Source organism: Salvelinus namaycush, chromosome 16 (assembly GCF_016432855.1).
Source record: "Salvelinus namaycush isolate Seneca chromosome 16, SaNama_1.0, whole genome shotgun sequence".
Taxonomy (NCBI): domain Eukaryota; kingdom Metazoa; phylum Chordata; class Actinopteri; order Salmoniformes; family Salmonidae; genus Salvelinus; species Salvelinus namaycush.
The window spans coordinates 14,812,776-14,828,920 of record NC_052322.1 but is presented as its reverse complement, the minus strand read 5'-3'; the positions used below and the strand labels follow the sequence as shown (position 1 = coordinate 14,828,920).

The following is a 16,145-nucleotide window of genomic DNA, read 5'->3' as shown; positions in this document are numbered from 1 at the left end:
ACGCATGCAGCCAGGCTATAACCCTTTATTTGGAATAGAATCATTGATTATTATGGGATTAGGGATTAGGTCTATTGTGGATTATTAGGAATTAAGGAGGAATATGAATGGCGAATCTGATACACATGCCAACCTCGAGAACGTTGCAAACGGACAACTTTTCCAAACAAATGTATAATGCTATGTTAGGCTGAACTATAAAATAAATACAGTACTTGGTCAATTGTGACTTTCATCAAATTTTGAAATAACGTTCACCACATCATAGGATGAGCTTCTGTTATCAAAATAAATTACACTTGACCTCGATTGGTCATGAATGAAATCCATCCAAACATGAATAAAAAAACTAGTAGACACTCACTGTTTTATTGACCAATATGATTATCACAAATACACTAAACTCTGTTTATTGCATGTTACAATAACCTGCTAAACACAACGTCAACACCACAAACTAAATTGGAATTCAAAATCCAGTTTTTGAAATACGCGAGGTAATTCACCTTGCAAGATCGATGTTCCCATCGGTATGTTCGAGCATTTTTACCAAAAATAACTATGATAGTAATAATATTCTTCCAGTGTTGCGCTTGAAATAAATAAATTGTGCATTTCACCTTGGGCAGCAGGGCAAACGAATGGCCCACAATAACATTTACATCAAATGTAGGCCTACATTTTTTTCCCTTCATTCAAAACATTTTCTCATAAAAACATCATTTTGATTCAGCATTAAATAACTTAAACCCTGTGTCGAGTAAAAAGAATCCATCGGTATTCGCAGAAATCCATGCTATACAACATGCATTTTATATAACTTTGGACTTAAATGAAACCACACAAATAGCTACGAAAACAAAATATATTCTATATGACTGATTCTTTTATTCTATAAATAATCAGTCATTTCTCTATCTCCCTTCTTGAAGTGTTTTTTGTGTTTGTTTTGTTCGCCTTATAACGTTGTAATATCCTCGCCATCCTCTCCTCCGGAAAGTTCATTTGGAATAATGGCACCAGTGACCGAGGAAGTGGCGACAGCGCCGGTTGATGAGGTTGTGTTGGACCCGGAGGATACGCCCGTGGTGGAGGATCTCACTTTGGTGTTAGGAAGCCTATGGTCTTTTTTCCACTTCATCCTGCGGTTCTGAAACCAAATTTTGATTTGTCGTTCGGAGAGAACCAATGTATGAGCTATCTCAATGCGCCTCCGCCGAGTTAAATAGCGGTTATAGTGGAACTCCTTCTCCAATTCTAAGACCTGCTGTCGAGTGTAGGCTGTCCTAGACCGCTTGGAATCCGCTCCATTGTAATTCGGGTTCGCTGGAAAAGGGGAGAAGTAAATAGAAAGAAAGAAAAGCAGGGAAGGAGGGGGTAAACAAGAGTGTCCTCAACTGAGATATATGATGGGAATGGGCAGAATAAATGGCTAGATATGGTAGTTCTGGTGTGAGAAAGAATCTAAATGGGAAGTTAAGAACTTGTCTATCTCGCTGTAATTAGGGGACACTCACATCCAAGTATGCGCTAAATTATTAATGCAAGATTACAAAGCGCAGTCTTTTTTCTTTCGTTTAATCTCTCCCCCTCTTCTCTCCATCGCGCACATAGGCTACATAACAGCAGAAGCCACATGGTGATACGGCTGCCAAGAGTATACCTCGGCTATAAAATTTATGGTGGGTGTAATTACCGACGCTGAGTCGTAAATCCGCCTCAATTGTGCCATTTCAAAAGCTTCTCCCCTATCGTAGCAGGGGCTGGGAAGGAGATGGGAGTTAGAGGCACTGATAAAGGGAGGGAAAGGAGGAGAGAGGAGTAGAGAGTGGAGAGAGAGAAATGACAAACACAGAGACAAGTTGCCTACCAGTGCTGATGTGAATTTTCTTCATCCATGGGTATACCACGGGCTGCTTGGAGGAGGCTGAGCTGTTTGGATGCTCCGGTGTAGCTTGGTTGCAGGCGGAGGATGCAGCCGGTGGGGTGGTGGGGGACATGGGTAGCTGTGGGGTCTCACATGAGGCTGGCTGCCCTTTCCCTGCAAGCAGGTGCGCAGTATGGGGTAGTCCATGTCCCCTTTGCGTGTCAGGTTCAGGGATGCTTGCACAGTTATATTGGCGCTCTTGGTAGCTCGCCCGCGGAGGGTATAACTCCTGATGGTGATGCTGGTAACCAGAGCCAGGGTCCCTTGCGCGGCTGTAATATTCGGGGCTGTGGTCGGGAATGTAGCTGTTTTGTGAATATTCCTCGCATGGAGGAAATTTCGGATCAATGTAGGTAGAGTCCATCAAATACGAGCTCATGATCATTAATTTCTGGAGTGGAAAATAATTTTTCTAGCTTTGTCGTTTTTCTGCTCCATAAAGCCCTCCTACTTGCGAGCAGCCCTGTAAAGTTACTTTTACCACGTGACCCCACGGCCCAATAGCAGAGTGAGAGGTAGTCCCCGGATAAGGAACCAAAGGTTTTCGAACGTACCTTCGGTCGCCATTGTGGGCATCATCTCTCTCTCTCTCTCTCTCTCTCTCTCTCTCTGTCTCTCTCTCACGCCATTTGTGTTGCCAATGCAATTGATCAAAACAAACACTTCTTATGTGAAGTGTACCCTGTCATTATAGTTCTATTATTATTATTGTTATCATCATTATCATTATGATCCAGAAATAGAAATGGAGGTAGAGGGACATATGTGAATGGATAATCGCACGCAAAATCTCAATAACAATTGGGTTGCTTACTGCAAGTAAAACAGCGGCAGGATTACCTTATTCACAAAAAGAAAGGCAACCCGGTCTAAGAATATCCGGATGCTGCCTTCAAACAGTCCATGAACGTTCGCGTAAATCGTACATACGTTCGAGTTCCAATTAAGCAAGAGTTTTTGAAATTAGACCTGGATCTATATCAGAAGACAGAGGACACCAGAGGTACACCATATTAGTATACCAGTATACATTCGCTTTTTAGGTAACAACAACATCACGAAGTATACTGAAGTACAAGTAAATATGTAATACTTTCCATTTGAATACTTTCAAAAACTGTCAAACACATTTCACTGCTTTAAAATAGTATTATGTAGATGCTAATGATAATGCAATATCACTGACATTATGGTTGAATATTGCAGTATGAATGTATACCGTTCTCCGTCGCATTCTCTTTCTCTCTCTGGATATGTGTAGGTCCATACATTTGAATAAGAAACTACACAAGTATGAAATGGGGATCCTACTAGTAAACAAATCAGTATTACGTTACTCTGAAATGAGTCTCAGGGACGTGTTTGTCCATCGTGGCTTCATCTTCTTCAACACAAGTGGCTGTCTAAGTGCACGTGTATAGGTGATTCATTTGACATCAGCCCTAGCATGCGGAGCAAATAACATCATCCATTACAAACCCCCATACACTTTGTGTTCAGAAAAGTAAATCATTGCAGATAAAGCTGTCAATTTTGAGTGGTATCACTTGCCACAGATGCGTTACAGGCGCAATTATACTGTAATTAACTGTTGACCAAATTTATTAGTGTTTTTTAGTCCATCCTTTCAATTATGCACGAGACCACAAATCACAGGACAGTAGGCCTACACATAATCAGTCTGTGAACTTTATGGCTTAATAGACTAATAATAATAATAACTAATAATAATAATTTAAAATAAATCTAGCCTACTACGACAGGGATGGATTATAAGAACATAAGAAGGATCAGAACACGAGGTCAATCCCCTGCTTGCTAATCAGCGTCTAAATTCGAGGCAGTGGTCTTCTTTTAGTCATTTGTCAACATGATCTGGTGAAAATAACATAGCAGGGCAGATGTTTATGGTTTGTTTATGTGTAGAGCGCGCCCGCCATTTTTATTACTTTTGGCAACGATGTTTGAGGCGTTTTATAGGGCTATAGAACGCAGTAGGCCTAAATCAGTCCACTTTAAACGATCGCTGGTTGCTTACATGTTTTACTAGTGCAGGCAGACTTGTAGTAGCATACCTTTGCTTCCAGATAGCCTACTGTACAAAATATATGCCTTTGAACGTCCTTACAATGCCTTGGCCTGGGCTTCTTCTAGACAATCTTAGATTGTTTGTAGGTTAGACACATATTTTGCACAGACTTCTTCTGAGATTTATGGCTATTCGTGCCCTATTATTCATGCTAACACGTGATACAACGCAGCTATAACCTACTGAATAGAAGCGACAGTTGAAGCAGAGATTATCTTGACAGACGTGGGATTTCAGTAGCCCATGTATTCCTGTAGAGACGTACTTGCGATTGTAATATATTAACACAAATTCGGTTCTACAGGGTACATATAGACAACTAATGAGTATTTTCCATTGTAGCATGAAAAGAAAATATTGAACTGACAGAATTCTGTTAGGTGAAAATATGTCAATAAAATATCTGCAGTAGCTATTCTCTCTCTCTCTGTCTCTCTCTGTCTCTCTCTCTCTCTCTCTCTCGCTCACACACACACACACACACACACACACACACACACACACACACACACACACACACACACACACACACACACACACACACACACACACACACACACACACGAAAAGAGTAGCCTGCCTTTGAGGTTAGTCGCTCCTCTAAACTATGAATATTCAGCCACAAACACGGTGCACCGTGGGTAGCCTGCAAAGCGCCGGCGTGACAGCACAGATGAAAAATAAGTTTCTATTGTCCCCAACGATTTCTTGTGCTCGCCTGCCTCGCTATTACCATACTGACCGCTCGGTAACCTCTCTGGCTGCCATCCTAGAAGTTAATGAGAAGACGGAGATGAAAAATGTATCGTGAGTGTGACCTGTTTCAAGGATCTAATAGTCTACTAAAATGGTGAATAGGTATGTTCAACCGAATAGCCTGGAAAACGCCAATTTAATCTTCACGTTTTTACTGATGCACAATTAAAAGATGAACATGTTCAGATGACTTGTGAACAGGATAATGGTATAGATATAATATAATATCATAAATTGAATGGAATAGGTGCAAGTAGGCCTACAAAGACGTCAATCACCTTGGTAACCATGTAGGATAGACAAGAGAAGAAGAAACATAGACACTTTCTTGCTCATCTAACATTAGCATCTGCAAATCTCGGCATATGATTAAGCAATAAGGCCCGAGGGGGTGTGGTACATGGCCAATTCATTCTAGCCCACGACGCGACGCAGAGTGCTTTGACACATATCACAAACCCCCGAAGAGCCTTATTGCTATTCTAAACTGCTTACCAACACAATTAGAGCAGTAAAAATACATGTTTTGCCATACCCATGGTATACGGTCTGATATACCAGCTTTCAGCCAATCAGCATTTAGGGTTCGAACCACTCAGTTTAAAATTAGAGTTTTCGCACTCCCCCTACCACCCCGCCCCCGCCTTCACAGGCCCGTGCACGCCCCCAGGTCCCATCTCACCCCAGCTCCAGTGTTGTGGACGCATTTTAATATTCGTTAGACAGCCTGACCTGCGTTTCACCCCTCACGTTTGACTTCCAATAGTTCACTGCCAAGGATTATTGATGAGCGAAAAGCAATGAATTCTTTCTCCCCACAAATGGATTTCAGATCTCTCCCCTAGTTCAATAACTAGTTATAATGTAGAACTACAGAAAAATGAGGCCCTTAGGCAAACTCATTTGATGTTTCATTTGTTCATGGGAACAATTGTGAACCTTTCTTTTTCTTCACACGAACACCTTGTAGCATGTTCTCTTTCACAAACATAGGCTGCACACTGTAACAGAAAACTGTAAATGATACTGTAATTGTGGGTATTATCAACAGTAATATATTCTGAAACGTTTTACTGCAGCATACTGTGAATTATGGTGCATTTTGGGAAACTGTTGTAGGTGGGGAAAGAATTGCAGTATTTCGAATGGCACTGTAATTCCACCCCACAGAATACAGTATACCATACCGTATCTTTGGAGCACTAAAAACCTTTTGACCACTAGTCTGGTTGCATGGTAATGTAGTTTCTTTCTCATTTACATATTTTGAGGCGTGCATTGTAAGAGGCTATATTTGTTGCGCCCAGGAGTGAGAATGCGGTACCAATTTAACTCCAATGTGGTTATAGGGCCCCAGAGGCAGTCAGTCTTAAACCTTAAATGGTTGAGCATTAAGCCATGTCATTTTGATCTGTTTTTCCATGTAGTTGCTGCCAGTTTAGAAACCGTTGTTAAGGCCTCTAGAAGTGTACGTAATATAAAAACCAAAATATTAATTAGTCTACTGTAATGTGTAGACACTTTACTTAGCAGCCAACCTGCTTGTACCAATCCCTTGTAATTACAGTAAAATACTGTGAAATACAATCTCCTCCCCTCAATTAATTTCATTCATTCATCCATTCATTCATTTCGATTATGGTAGCGTTTTCTTTTTTACAGTATACTACAGTACAGTTACGGTAATGTACTGTGTGTCATTACACAGTACTTGCTTTGATACTTTGTTTATATTATAGTAGGTGTACTGTAATATTACATACAGAATTGTACTTTCCACCTAGATTCCTGTAAACTACTGTCAAATTCATAATAACCCTTTTTATAGTGCATATCTGTAACACACGATATGCATGCAACACAAATCTGTAGGCTACAACATTGATAGTAGGATAACATAAGATTCTTTGTTCTTTCACTGAATGATTGTTTTAAATAGATATCTTTCAGAAAATTAGAACCCAACGTGTGAAATAATCTTTATGATGTTTATATAGTGTAATAAAGAGTAATTGTTGTACAATGGAATTTGGGTACATAGGCCTAGGTCTAGTTAAAACGAATTTCTTTGCATGAAAGCAAATAGCATCTTTTTGCTAATATCACCTTGCCCAGTGCATTTCACTGGCTTGGCTATTATCAGGGAACACTGCCCTCTCTGTTGGCTCTGCAGGAAGGGACCGAATGGGGCAGGTAGCCTATTGTTTGTGCAAAAATAATAAACAACTTACCGATACTGTACATCTCCCCTTCATTCTGTATCGGTCCTCATTTCGTTGTCTGCAAAATAAAATAACAATAAGAAACAAGATGATGAGCGGGATGAGATACTAGAGTTCAAATCCCCGATTGGCGCGGTGGTCTAAGGCACTGCATTTCAGTGCTAGAGGCGTCACTACAGACCCTGGTTCGATTCCAGGCTGTGTCACAACCGGCCGTGATGGGGAGTCCCATTGGGCAGCGCACAATTGGTCCAGCGTCGTTAGGGTTTGACCGGGGTAGGCCGTCATTGTAAATAAGAATTTGGTCTTAACTGGCTTGCCTAGCTAAATAAAAAACCTGTAAAAGTATATATATTATTTCATCCCAAATTATTCGGAATGGTTTTAATAACAGCCCTAAAAAAGTGTAGCCTATGAAGTCCTGAAAAACAACAGAAGGTAATATCATTGGACGGTCAAGATAGCCTTCATTCAGTAACAAATTTCATAACTAAAAAACAAAATGGACATTTTCGTTTAGAAATGATCTTTGTCGCAATAAAAAAAGAGGGAATTATCTAATAAATTAGCGGGTTTGAAAAGGCTAAAATACTGTGAAATACAATCTTTTTTGTCATCGAAAAGCAATCGATAGGAATTAAGTCATATGTCATAAATCCCCTTTTTCTAACGACAATTTCTCTTCTCTCTGAAATCTCCCTGAAATGTCCAATATATATATATATATATATATATATATATATTTTAAATAGCCACATAGGCCTAGGCTTTAACTTTCCCCATTAATAACAACAATGTTATCCCCCTGACTTTGCATTGTTTGTTGTATCATTTTTTATTTTCATTGCCACTTTATCCTCCCAACCCCTTCTCTCACATCCCCCTCCTTCCAGTTATTTTCTAATTGAGGTGAGATGTCCCAGAAAAAGCTATAACAAGTGTGTGATCTTCTAGAATTGGGGCCGAGGAGGGATATTAAGGACAGGTCGGTTTGGGGTCGTTAAACTGGATTTATACATTTGGCATTTCCTTGGGCAAAAGTTATATTTATAGAAATCCCTCGACTTCGATTCAGACCATGCTGAATAATGTTCAATTGTCAAAATGAAGATGTTGTCACCGTATTGGGTATATTCAAGCCTGAAGCATAAACGAATTTGATTGTACATCATAGAACTTGCAACCTCTACAACTGGAATTCGGACCCTTTGTTGAAAACCCCCCCGTTTTTTTCTGTTTTGCATCTGTCTTACATTGGGCAGTTTTTGGCACTGAAATGAACACACTAAGAAATCCAATTAATGGCATAGGCCTGCATGCTCAATTGTGTTTAATTCAATCTCATAATGAAACAAATTAATTTCATAAAGTGAGATTAATATAATGTGAAAATATTACAATATAACAAACCATTAAGTCATGTACGCAAACAAATACAAAAGAATAATATAGTTTTCTGTTCATCGAGACATATTTGCTGGCTTCTGGAGGTGGGTTCCTCTAAAAATAAAATGAGGCAACGTTCTCAATGCCTCATAACTCTTACATTATCTAAACTAGACAGTGGTTTTCTTATTGGATGAGTATTTGCCAATCACTGTGATACCATAGATGGAATACAGTCAACCGGAACCGGAACAGTAAAGAATAACTGAGCTTAAGAACAGTGAAGAACTGAACTCCATTCCAATGAATATAATGCAGGTGAATCCCCTCTTTAACATCCTTATTCGCTATATGGAGGTGGAGCATGTTAAATAGCACCCCCTATTGGCTTCCCCTCTCTTCATCTAACAGGAATTATTGGGTTAATACTCAACATGAACCCATCAACTCACTGCATCATCAGGGCCCGGAGTTCCTCCTTGACCCTTCTGTGAACTGACCAGGAAATACTCTGGGCCATAATTACAAGCTACAACATGGGGTCCAGAGTTCATTGGCAGGTCACACGAACATGGAAAACTCAAGGCCCCAGAGGATCTTACCAATATCAACCACACAACTTTCCCAAGTAAATAGTGATTGGGATACAATATTACAATTGGGACTAAACTTGTTGCTCTGCTACATCAAGTTTGGCTTCAGAAACGTTTTCCACACCTTCCACACCTAATCCATTCCTCAACTACAAAAACAAATATAAAATCACAAACATGCATTGATTAAGGGATGGATGACGTTTATCCACTGGACTTCTACCGTCACAGGCATCAATTGGGCTGCCCCTTGCAAAGATATTAAAGACAGATGAAGCATTGAGCAGGGACGATGATGACACACTCTTCAGTCTCTGAGTCATCAGTATGATTGCTTCAGCAGTACCTCCTTCCCTATCCCAACCAAGCCAAACCTGCAAGGCGGGTTGTTATATTTATTCAAGTAGAAACTAGTTATTTATGCACATGACCAAGCTCTGTAACCTGACTGCAATGGTTTGGATAGCAGCTGTTGCCTATGTATAGGCTATTGACATCAACACACACACACACACATACACACACGCACAGTCGCAGTCACGGACACACACACACACACACACACACACACACACACACACACACACACACACACACACACACACACACACACACACACACACACACACACACACACACACACACACACACACACACACACACACCTACAGAGTCTCTCTCTTGAGTCTCTGACAACTATGTAACATAACACATAAAGCATCTGACCATTGTGCAGCAAAGTGAAGTAGGCCTTTATCTAAAGAAATGTATACTCCGTTCTGTATAAAGGTGTGTGCCTAATGAATAAGAGTAGCATAAGTAGAACACACTCAAGTGGAACAGAACTCTCTTTCCTAACTCTACTCTCATAGCTTCATTTTGCCAGTGGTAAGGGGAACATGCATGGATGACACAAGTTTGTAATCTATTGGAATACATTTTGCCTCTAAGGACCAACAAACAGCAAACAGAGTCAGATATATAAAATAACGATTGCGTATACAAATTATAAGGGATGAATATCACAACCATTTTAAAACAAATCCTGTTGCGTCGGAACCATCAAGCAAACCCAACCACAGCACCAAATACAAACGAAACGCTATAGATTGACACAACATGCTGGAAAGTAAAAAATATTGTAAACTTACTGGAGCGTTTAAGGATCCATTTGTGACTGAGAGAGCACAGCACCACCATTACAGGCAGCCTAGTCCGGGCCAAGGTAATCCACACTAACTGCCACGCAGCCCTTTCTTCCTCGGATAAGAGGAGCCAGCAGCTGCGATTCCGGACAGTTAAGATTATATATGATGTGTATATATCGAGGGTTTGTCAGCTCTTCCAGGCCATAAAACCCACTTTAATGGCACCACGTGCTCCGTATGCACCATTCACAGGCCCCGCTAGAGGCAATTGGCATAAATAACCTTCCAAACTTTAAAATACTAAAAGAAAGAGATACCATAAAGGGGAATTTGATAGCCCTACATAGGCTAACGTAGCACGGTTAGGCCCGACAGTGCCATTGAGAAAGCAGCCCATGCTCTGCTGCATTTATAGACCTAGCAGTAAAAAGGCTACCTGTCTGCGAGGTGAGTGAAAATTATAATTTTTTCATTTGAGACGATATTTGCGACAGGACATGGCATCTGAACAATTGTTGTCCCTGTTAACCTGATTGTTTTGGTTAAGACATTTAATTAAGCTATTGTTAAAATTATAGTTCCACGTGTCACTAGGCCAGCAGTGGGTCAAATTCAGGTCAATGCATAGTTTTGTTTCAATGTATGGTTTTGTCTATATACACAGCCTGCAGCTCCAATATAGCTTACAATATTGACCCACATGATCAAATGAATATCTACTCAAAGCACAAGAGATAAAGACATTAAGTCAACCGTTCATCGTTTTTCCACTTTGAACAAAAATGTCCATTCATTATATTCCACATAATAATTCACATTTCCTGTTGCCGCATGACTATTTTCATGCGGTAGCAAACTGGCTCAAATTAAGATCCTACATTTCACAACCATAGCTTTTACATTTGATCCTGAAGGCCATAGAAACATCAAAGTATGTCGGTCGCCAGCCTCTATAGAGAAGAAAGTTCGTCTGCATTTCAACCCATAAGAATTTAGTATCAGCTGGCTATGTGCCTCTATATCCTGTTAAAACAGGGACCATTTCCCTATCTGTGCTGGAAAGGTGGAAACCTAGTAATAACGTTTTATTGGGGCCTTAAACTTTTATGTGCATGCGTTTGTTTGACAGGGATACTGTAAATTGTTTAAATAGACGGTGCGGGGACTCGAATCTGTTTTTCAATACCAAGTGTGCCTACACATGTAATGATATAAAAAAAAGCGACACGAATGTTGTGGTATATGCTATGGGAAGTTTATTCAATAGGTCTCTCAACACCTGTATGCGTTTTGATTGAATCACAAACTTTAACAGACAATTAATTATACAATCGGTCTTGTAGTTATTGTGCACCTAAATATGGCAGATAATCCAACATGTAGCCTACACGGTTGGTATCTCCGTTTTGGAAAATGTTAGTGTTAGGGTATATTTGTAGTTCTATAGTTCTGTAGAATCATCCAAAGTCTTGATATTACATAGAGACTATAAATAGACAACATGTACAACACATTTCCACGTCTGTTGACAACTCTGGACATTACAGTGAACAATAAGATACAAAATCAGCAAGCATCTGAAATTGCGAAACGCATGTCGATGGTTCTTCAGTTGAGGGGTATGGACATGGAAATCTTAGGCCTATTGGTATGGGTGCTGTTCTCAAACACCATCACGAAACTCTTAAATATGTGGTTGGACATAATACAAGCAGATCCCTGACCCTGCTGGTCTATACGTGTAGCCAATCTATTTGCTATTGAAAAAGTAAACCGTCTGTTTACATCGTCTGTTTTTCTTCTTCATGTGTAATACTCTGGCCAAATATGAATTTTAAAACATTTAGAAAAATCAAATATTTTCGTGATAAAGTCTCCTCGTTCTCATTGGTACCCCTCAGTAGGCTTATCGGTCATTTAAATTATCATTATTATTATCTCAATGCTAAGGGTATAGGCTATATAATGTTTATTTGGTATCTATTCCATTTATGAGTTTAACATGAAAGAGGGAGTGGCCTTATAGTCCACAGCTCTCCCTAATTCTTCCAAAGGTCCTTACACAATCTTTACATTAAGACAACACATTACTTTATTATTATATATTTTTTTAATCTTAAATGTTGTACAACCATTAAGCAAAGAATACAAGTCCACATATAAAGTGCCAAACACGAAATATGCAAATAATGTAATAGTCCATAACACATAATAGGGTCTGATTCTGAACACGGCCTTCACGTTTCAAATCATGGTCTCTCTCTCTATTTAGGGTAGGCTTAGGCCCCACTTCTTTTAGCAGTTCGTCTCCAGATCAGTCATAAACTCCATGTTTATATTGAATCCTTTGATTTCAGTTTCGAATCCTTCTTCCACTTCATACGTCGATTCTGGAACCAAATTTTAATTTGCCTCTCGTTCAGACAGAGGGTATTGGCGATCTCAATGCGCCTGCGACGGGCGAGGTAACGGTTGAAATGGAACTCTTTCTCCAACTCCAGAGTCTGGTAGCGGGTGTAACTGGTTCGAGAGCGTTTACCGTCAGATGATTCTGAAGTGGCATTAGAAAAAAAATAGGTGTTAGCCTACATTTGAAGAAAAAAATCCAGAGTTGTCGAACATTATATACATCTTATACTTTAAAAAAAAAATGGCCTGAGGTCAAACGGTTTGGATGACCTGAGAATGAAGACTCCTGTGAGTTACAGAATGCAAAACTATTCAAATAATGAACAAATGGTAAAATGGCCTTGTGACTAAACCCCCAAAAGTGAAACGATTTAAATTCAAGTTAAATTCGTTTTGGTTTTTTAAAACTTTTATAATAGAATTGAAATCAAGGGATAACATCTCTGGATGACAACCAATTTTCTAATTATTTTTCATTGAAAGCAAAAACGTTTATATTCTGGCACTTGTTCATTTCAAATACCTCTTGGCAAAATAAATAGTTGCCCTAGTTAAGAGAAATCCAGATCATTGTTACAAAAACACTTGCAGAACTATAATTTAAGTATTTAACACAGCGCTAATATTTAGTGGCTAAATCCCAATGGGAAGCTAGTGGATGTTGGACATGGCAACATGAATACCTTTCCGCAGTTATATCTGGAGCTTTCCAGGGTGAAAAGTTCACACGGAGGTCAGGGCACTGGTTTCCCCCCGAGAGTTCAACTAGACTAGCCTATACTCTCATTTTAGACTAAAATAACCTGTTAGGAAACGAAAAGTACTTTCAGCCCAACAGAACTCACATTAATACTCGTTCATCGTTTTCTTCAATTGTTTGTTTCTCTTATCCAATTATGCAGCCATCAATCTAACCGCAGATCATCTCTTCACAGTAACAGAACAGGTTTACGAGCAATAGATGCCTTTGTCAAAATTTATGACCGCCAGTTTTATTATTTCCTGCGTTTGGCCAATAAAACTCAAGAGGAAAAACTGTGAATGGACAAAAGCAGGATAGCAGGCGAGAGAGAGTGAGTGAGGGAAGCAGTAGGCTAAATACATTTGACAAATAAGTTTACCGTGGATCATGTGTAGTTTTGTCATCCAGGGAAAAATCTGCGGTTGCTGTTGATTGTCTTGGTGCTTCTTCGAATGGATTTGATGTTTTACAGGTTGCATAGTTTCGACTTTGATCGCGCTTTCTTCGGTCGTAGTTCTGGGGTTTTCGACCACCTCCATTTGCATTTCAGTCCCTTTGCTTAGTATACCGTCACTGAGGCAGTTCTGCACGGAGTTCCGGGAGCTCAAGGCTGAGTATGACTGTCGTGGTGGAGATTGAGTGTCCGTATTGCCTCGCAGGCTAGAGTTCATCTCTTCTCGTTTTAGAGAGTTTACAGTGGCATCAGAGGAGGTGAATGTTCCGTTGAAATCATGAAGACCTCCGTTATAGGCATAATTGGCTTGATCGAAGTCAGAGAGAGAGCCATAACTGCCTAAACTATTCATGGCGTTACAGGAGGATGCCTCGTGCGTTTGCTGCTTAAAAATTGAGTTTGCTACATAGGAACTCATCTTATACGAAAAACAAAACACACAAAAACGGTGCAGAAGAGATTCATGAAGTAAAAACTGCAATAGCCTATAGCCTAAATATTTTATCTGAGAGTAGCCTGGGCTAGATATTTTAATCTTGTATTGTTGTTTTTATTGGTTATTGCTTTTTCTATGAAGCTCTTTGGAAGTTCAAGGGGTATCTTTCCTTAAAAAAAAATAAGCACGATTTATAGGTGGGGGAATGGTGTTTTTTCTTGATTCGATGCGCACTGCCCAAATATGGGGCATCTGAATAGGATCACGTGCTGATGTTGGCCAGTCATACGTTGGCTTGATACCCCGGGGGTATATTGATGAATAGGAGGAACGTGTCCGGTAAACTTTGTGCTGTGGGCTGTTGGGGACATTGGTGGGGTCTTTGTGAGGAAAAGGGCGAGACTCTAAGACAAGAGCGTCATCTGGTGTCTGATATAGGGCAGGCCAGGGCGGTCATCTCATCTATGCCCCCTCCATACTGCCCTTGCCTTGCTGCATCACATAGCATACCAGCCTGCTGAGGGTGGGTGCGGGGTGCACCATAGACGCACTATGAAGAGCAACACTGATTGAGCAATAACGCGATTGTTAAGCAATAAAAAACGTAAAATGCTCTATAGTAGGCTATAATAGTAATAATAATAATAGTAATAATAATAATAACAATAATAGAATTGTGTGCTATTCGAGGAGCCATTATTTTATTTAGCTTTGTCTTAATTTGGTTTAAATGTAGTTTTATAGTCATCCCAGGAGTCCATATAGGTCCACGTGCCCAAATTGTCTATATGAAAATGTATTGCGCTGAATTAACGGTCACCAAAGCCGATAGCCTAAATGTTTTACTAGCTATCAGCTTCATAGCACAATATCATACTTTCCTTGCTTGTGGTTACGTTTATTTTGTATGACAAATTTGTTTCAGTGGCAACTTCATTTGGAAATTGGATAGGCTATATGACTGAAAACAATACGGGTGCTTTCTTAAACAGTAATATGTCAAGTAACAGGTTATTCATACATGGCAAGAACCATTCAGTAAATGGTTTGTAGGCTACCTGTGATACACGAGATACCTTGACAAATGACATATCAAACACACAAATTGTGCAAAAGACCGTAGGTCTTCCCTGGATTATATTGGTATGATGTAAAGTCACTCAGATGTCCACTTGGTCATTTGTAGATTACATACCACAAGGACGGAACTGTTTTGAAAACATTTTATTCAATGATACACAAAACATAAATTCACAACCTTAAACAAAGTGATTGATTTCTCTTGTATTATTTCCCCCCCTTTCATTAGGTAGTCTTGGGTAACCATAAACGGTTATTATGCTAAACAGTGGTAAGTGCAACGTTAAGAGAACATCCGTTTTAAGCAGCATAATGCACACAAAGCCCTCACAGAGTATATATGGGAATACATAGAATATATACAGGCATATCTACAATTTAGGTAGTGTAGTTCACCCCGTGAGAGCTTTCAGGATATTTGCAGGAGTCATATTGCGATGGGATTCATGGGAATGTAAAGATTCAAGTACATTAACACAAACGAAATAAGTATCCCTTAGCATTTCCTTCACATTTGGAATGCTTATGCCCTATTGTGTTTGTAAACCATCCCCAACACTGACCTATGTGCATTGACTGAAGTGATCCGAACGATATATTTTACAGTGTAAATGGGGCAATTCTGGAGGGAAATGATAAATGTTTCACATTTCACAACACAAACAGCATGACTATGACAAAGGACATTATGCCACCAGAAGTAAAGAGCTATCAGTTAACTATATGCTTTTTCCAGCCGAAAATGATGTGAATGTCAGAATATTGCATGTTTTTACGCGCGCGAAGGCTACGAGTTTGTGAGAGAGAGGGACAAATAGCAGAATAATATCATGCAGGGGAGTTTGTGGTCTTTGAATGGCTAGGTAGTTTAGTGGAGTTTCATGATTTCGTTTGAAATGTCTT

General features: G+C 39.7%; 2 protein-coding genes across 2 annotated transcripts; both read right to left on the bottom strand.

Annotated features, from left to right (window-relative positions):
• Positions 1-489: 489 nt before the first annotated feature.
• On the bottom strand, positions 490-2,382 carry LOC120060645 (homeobox protein Hox-C4-like). Its single transcript, XM_039010032.1, has 2 exons — positions 1,871-2,382; positions 490-1,326 (listed from the first exon to the last, which is right to left on the bottom strand). Exons 1-2 carry the CDS (start codon positions 2,310-2,312, stop codon positions 959-961), a joined length of 810 nt encoding a protein of 269 aa, XP_038865960.1. The 5' UTR covers positions 2,313-2,382; the 3' UTR covers positions 490-958.
• A 9,942-nt stretch (positions 2,383-12,324) lies between these two features.
• Positions 12,325-14,215, bottom strand: hoxc5a (homeobox C5a). Its single transcript, XM_039010031.1, has 2 exons — positions 13,652-14,215; positions 12,325-12,672 (listed from the first exon to the last, which is right to left on the bottom strand). Exons 1-2 carry the CDS (start codon positions 14,142-14,144, stop codon positions 12,455-12,457), a joined length of 711 nt encoding a protein of 236 aa, XP_038865959.1. The 5' UTR covers positions 14,145-14,215; the 3' UTR covers positions 12,325-12,454.
• Positions 14,216-16,145: the final 1,930 nt, after the last annotated feature.

Bases quoted from the DNA above. Each gene is read 5' to 3' on its own strand.
- LOC120060645 (XM_039010032.1), bottom strand. From the start codon at position 2,312: ATGATCATGAGCTCGTATTTGATGGACTCTACCTACATTGATCCGAAA. The intron at 1,327-1,870 runs GTAGGCAACTTG...CCCCTTTTCCAG, and splicing joins GAAAATTCACATCAGCACTG to CGAACCCGAATTACAATGGA.
- hoxc5a (XM_039010031.1), bottom strand. From the start codon at position 14,144: ATGAGTTCCTATGTAGCAAACTCAATTTTTAAGCAGCAAACGCACGAG. The intron at 12,673-13,651 runs GTAAACTTATTT...ATGCCACTTCAG, and splicing joins AAAACTACACATGATCCACG to AATCATCTGACGGTAAACGC.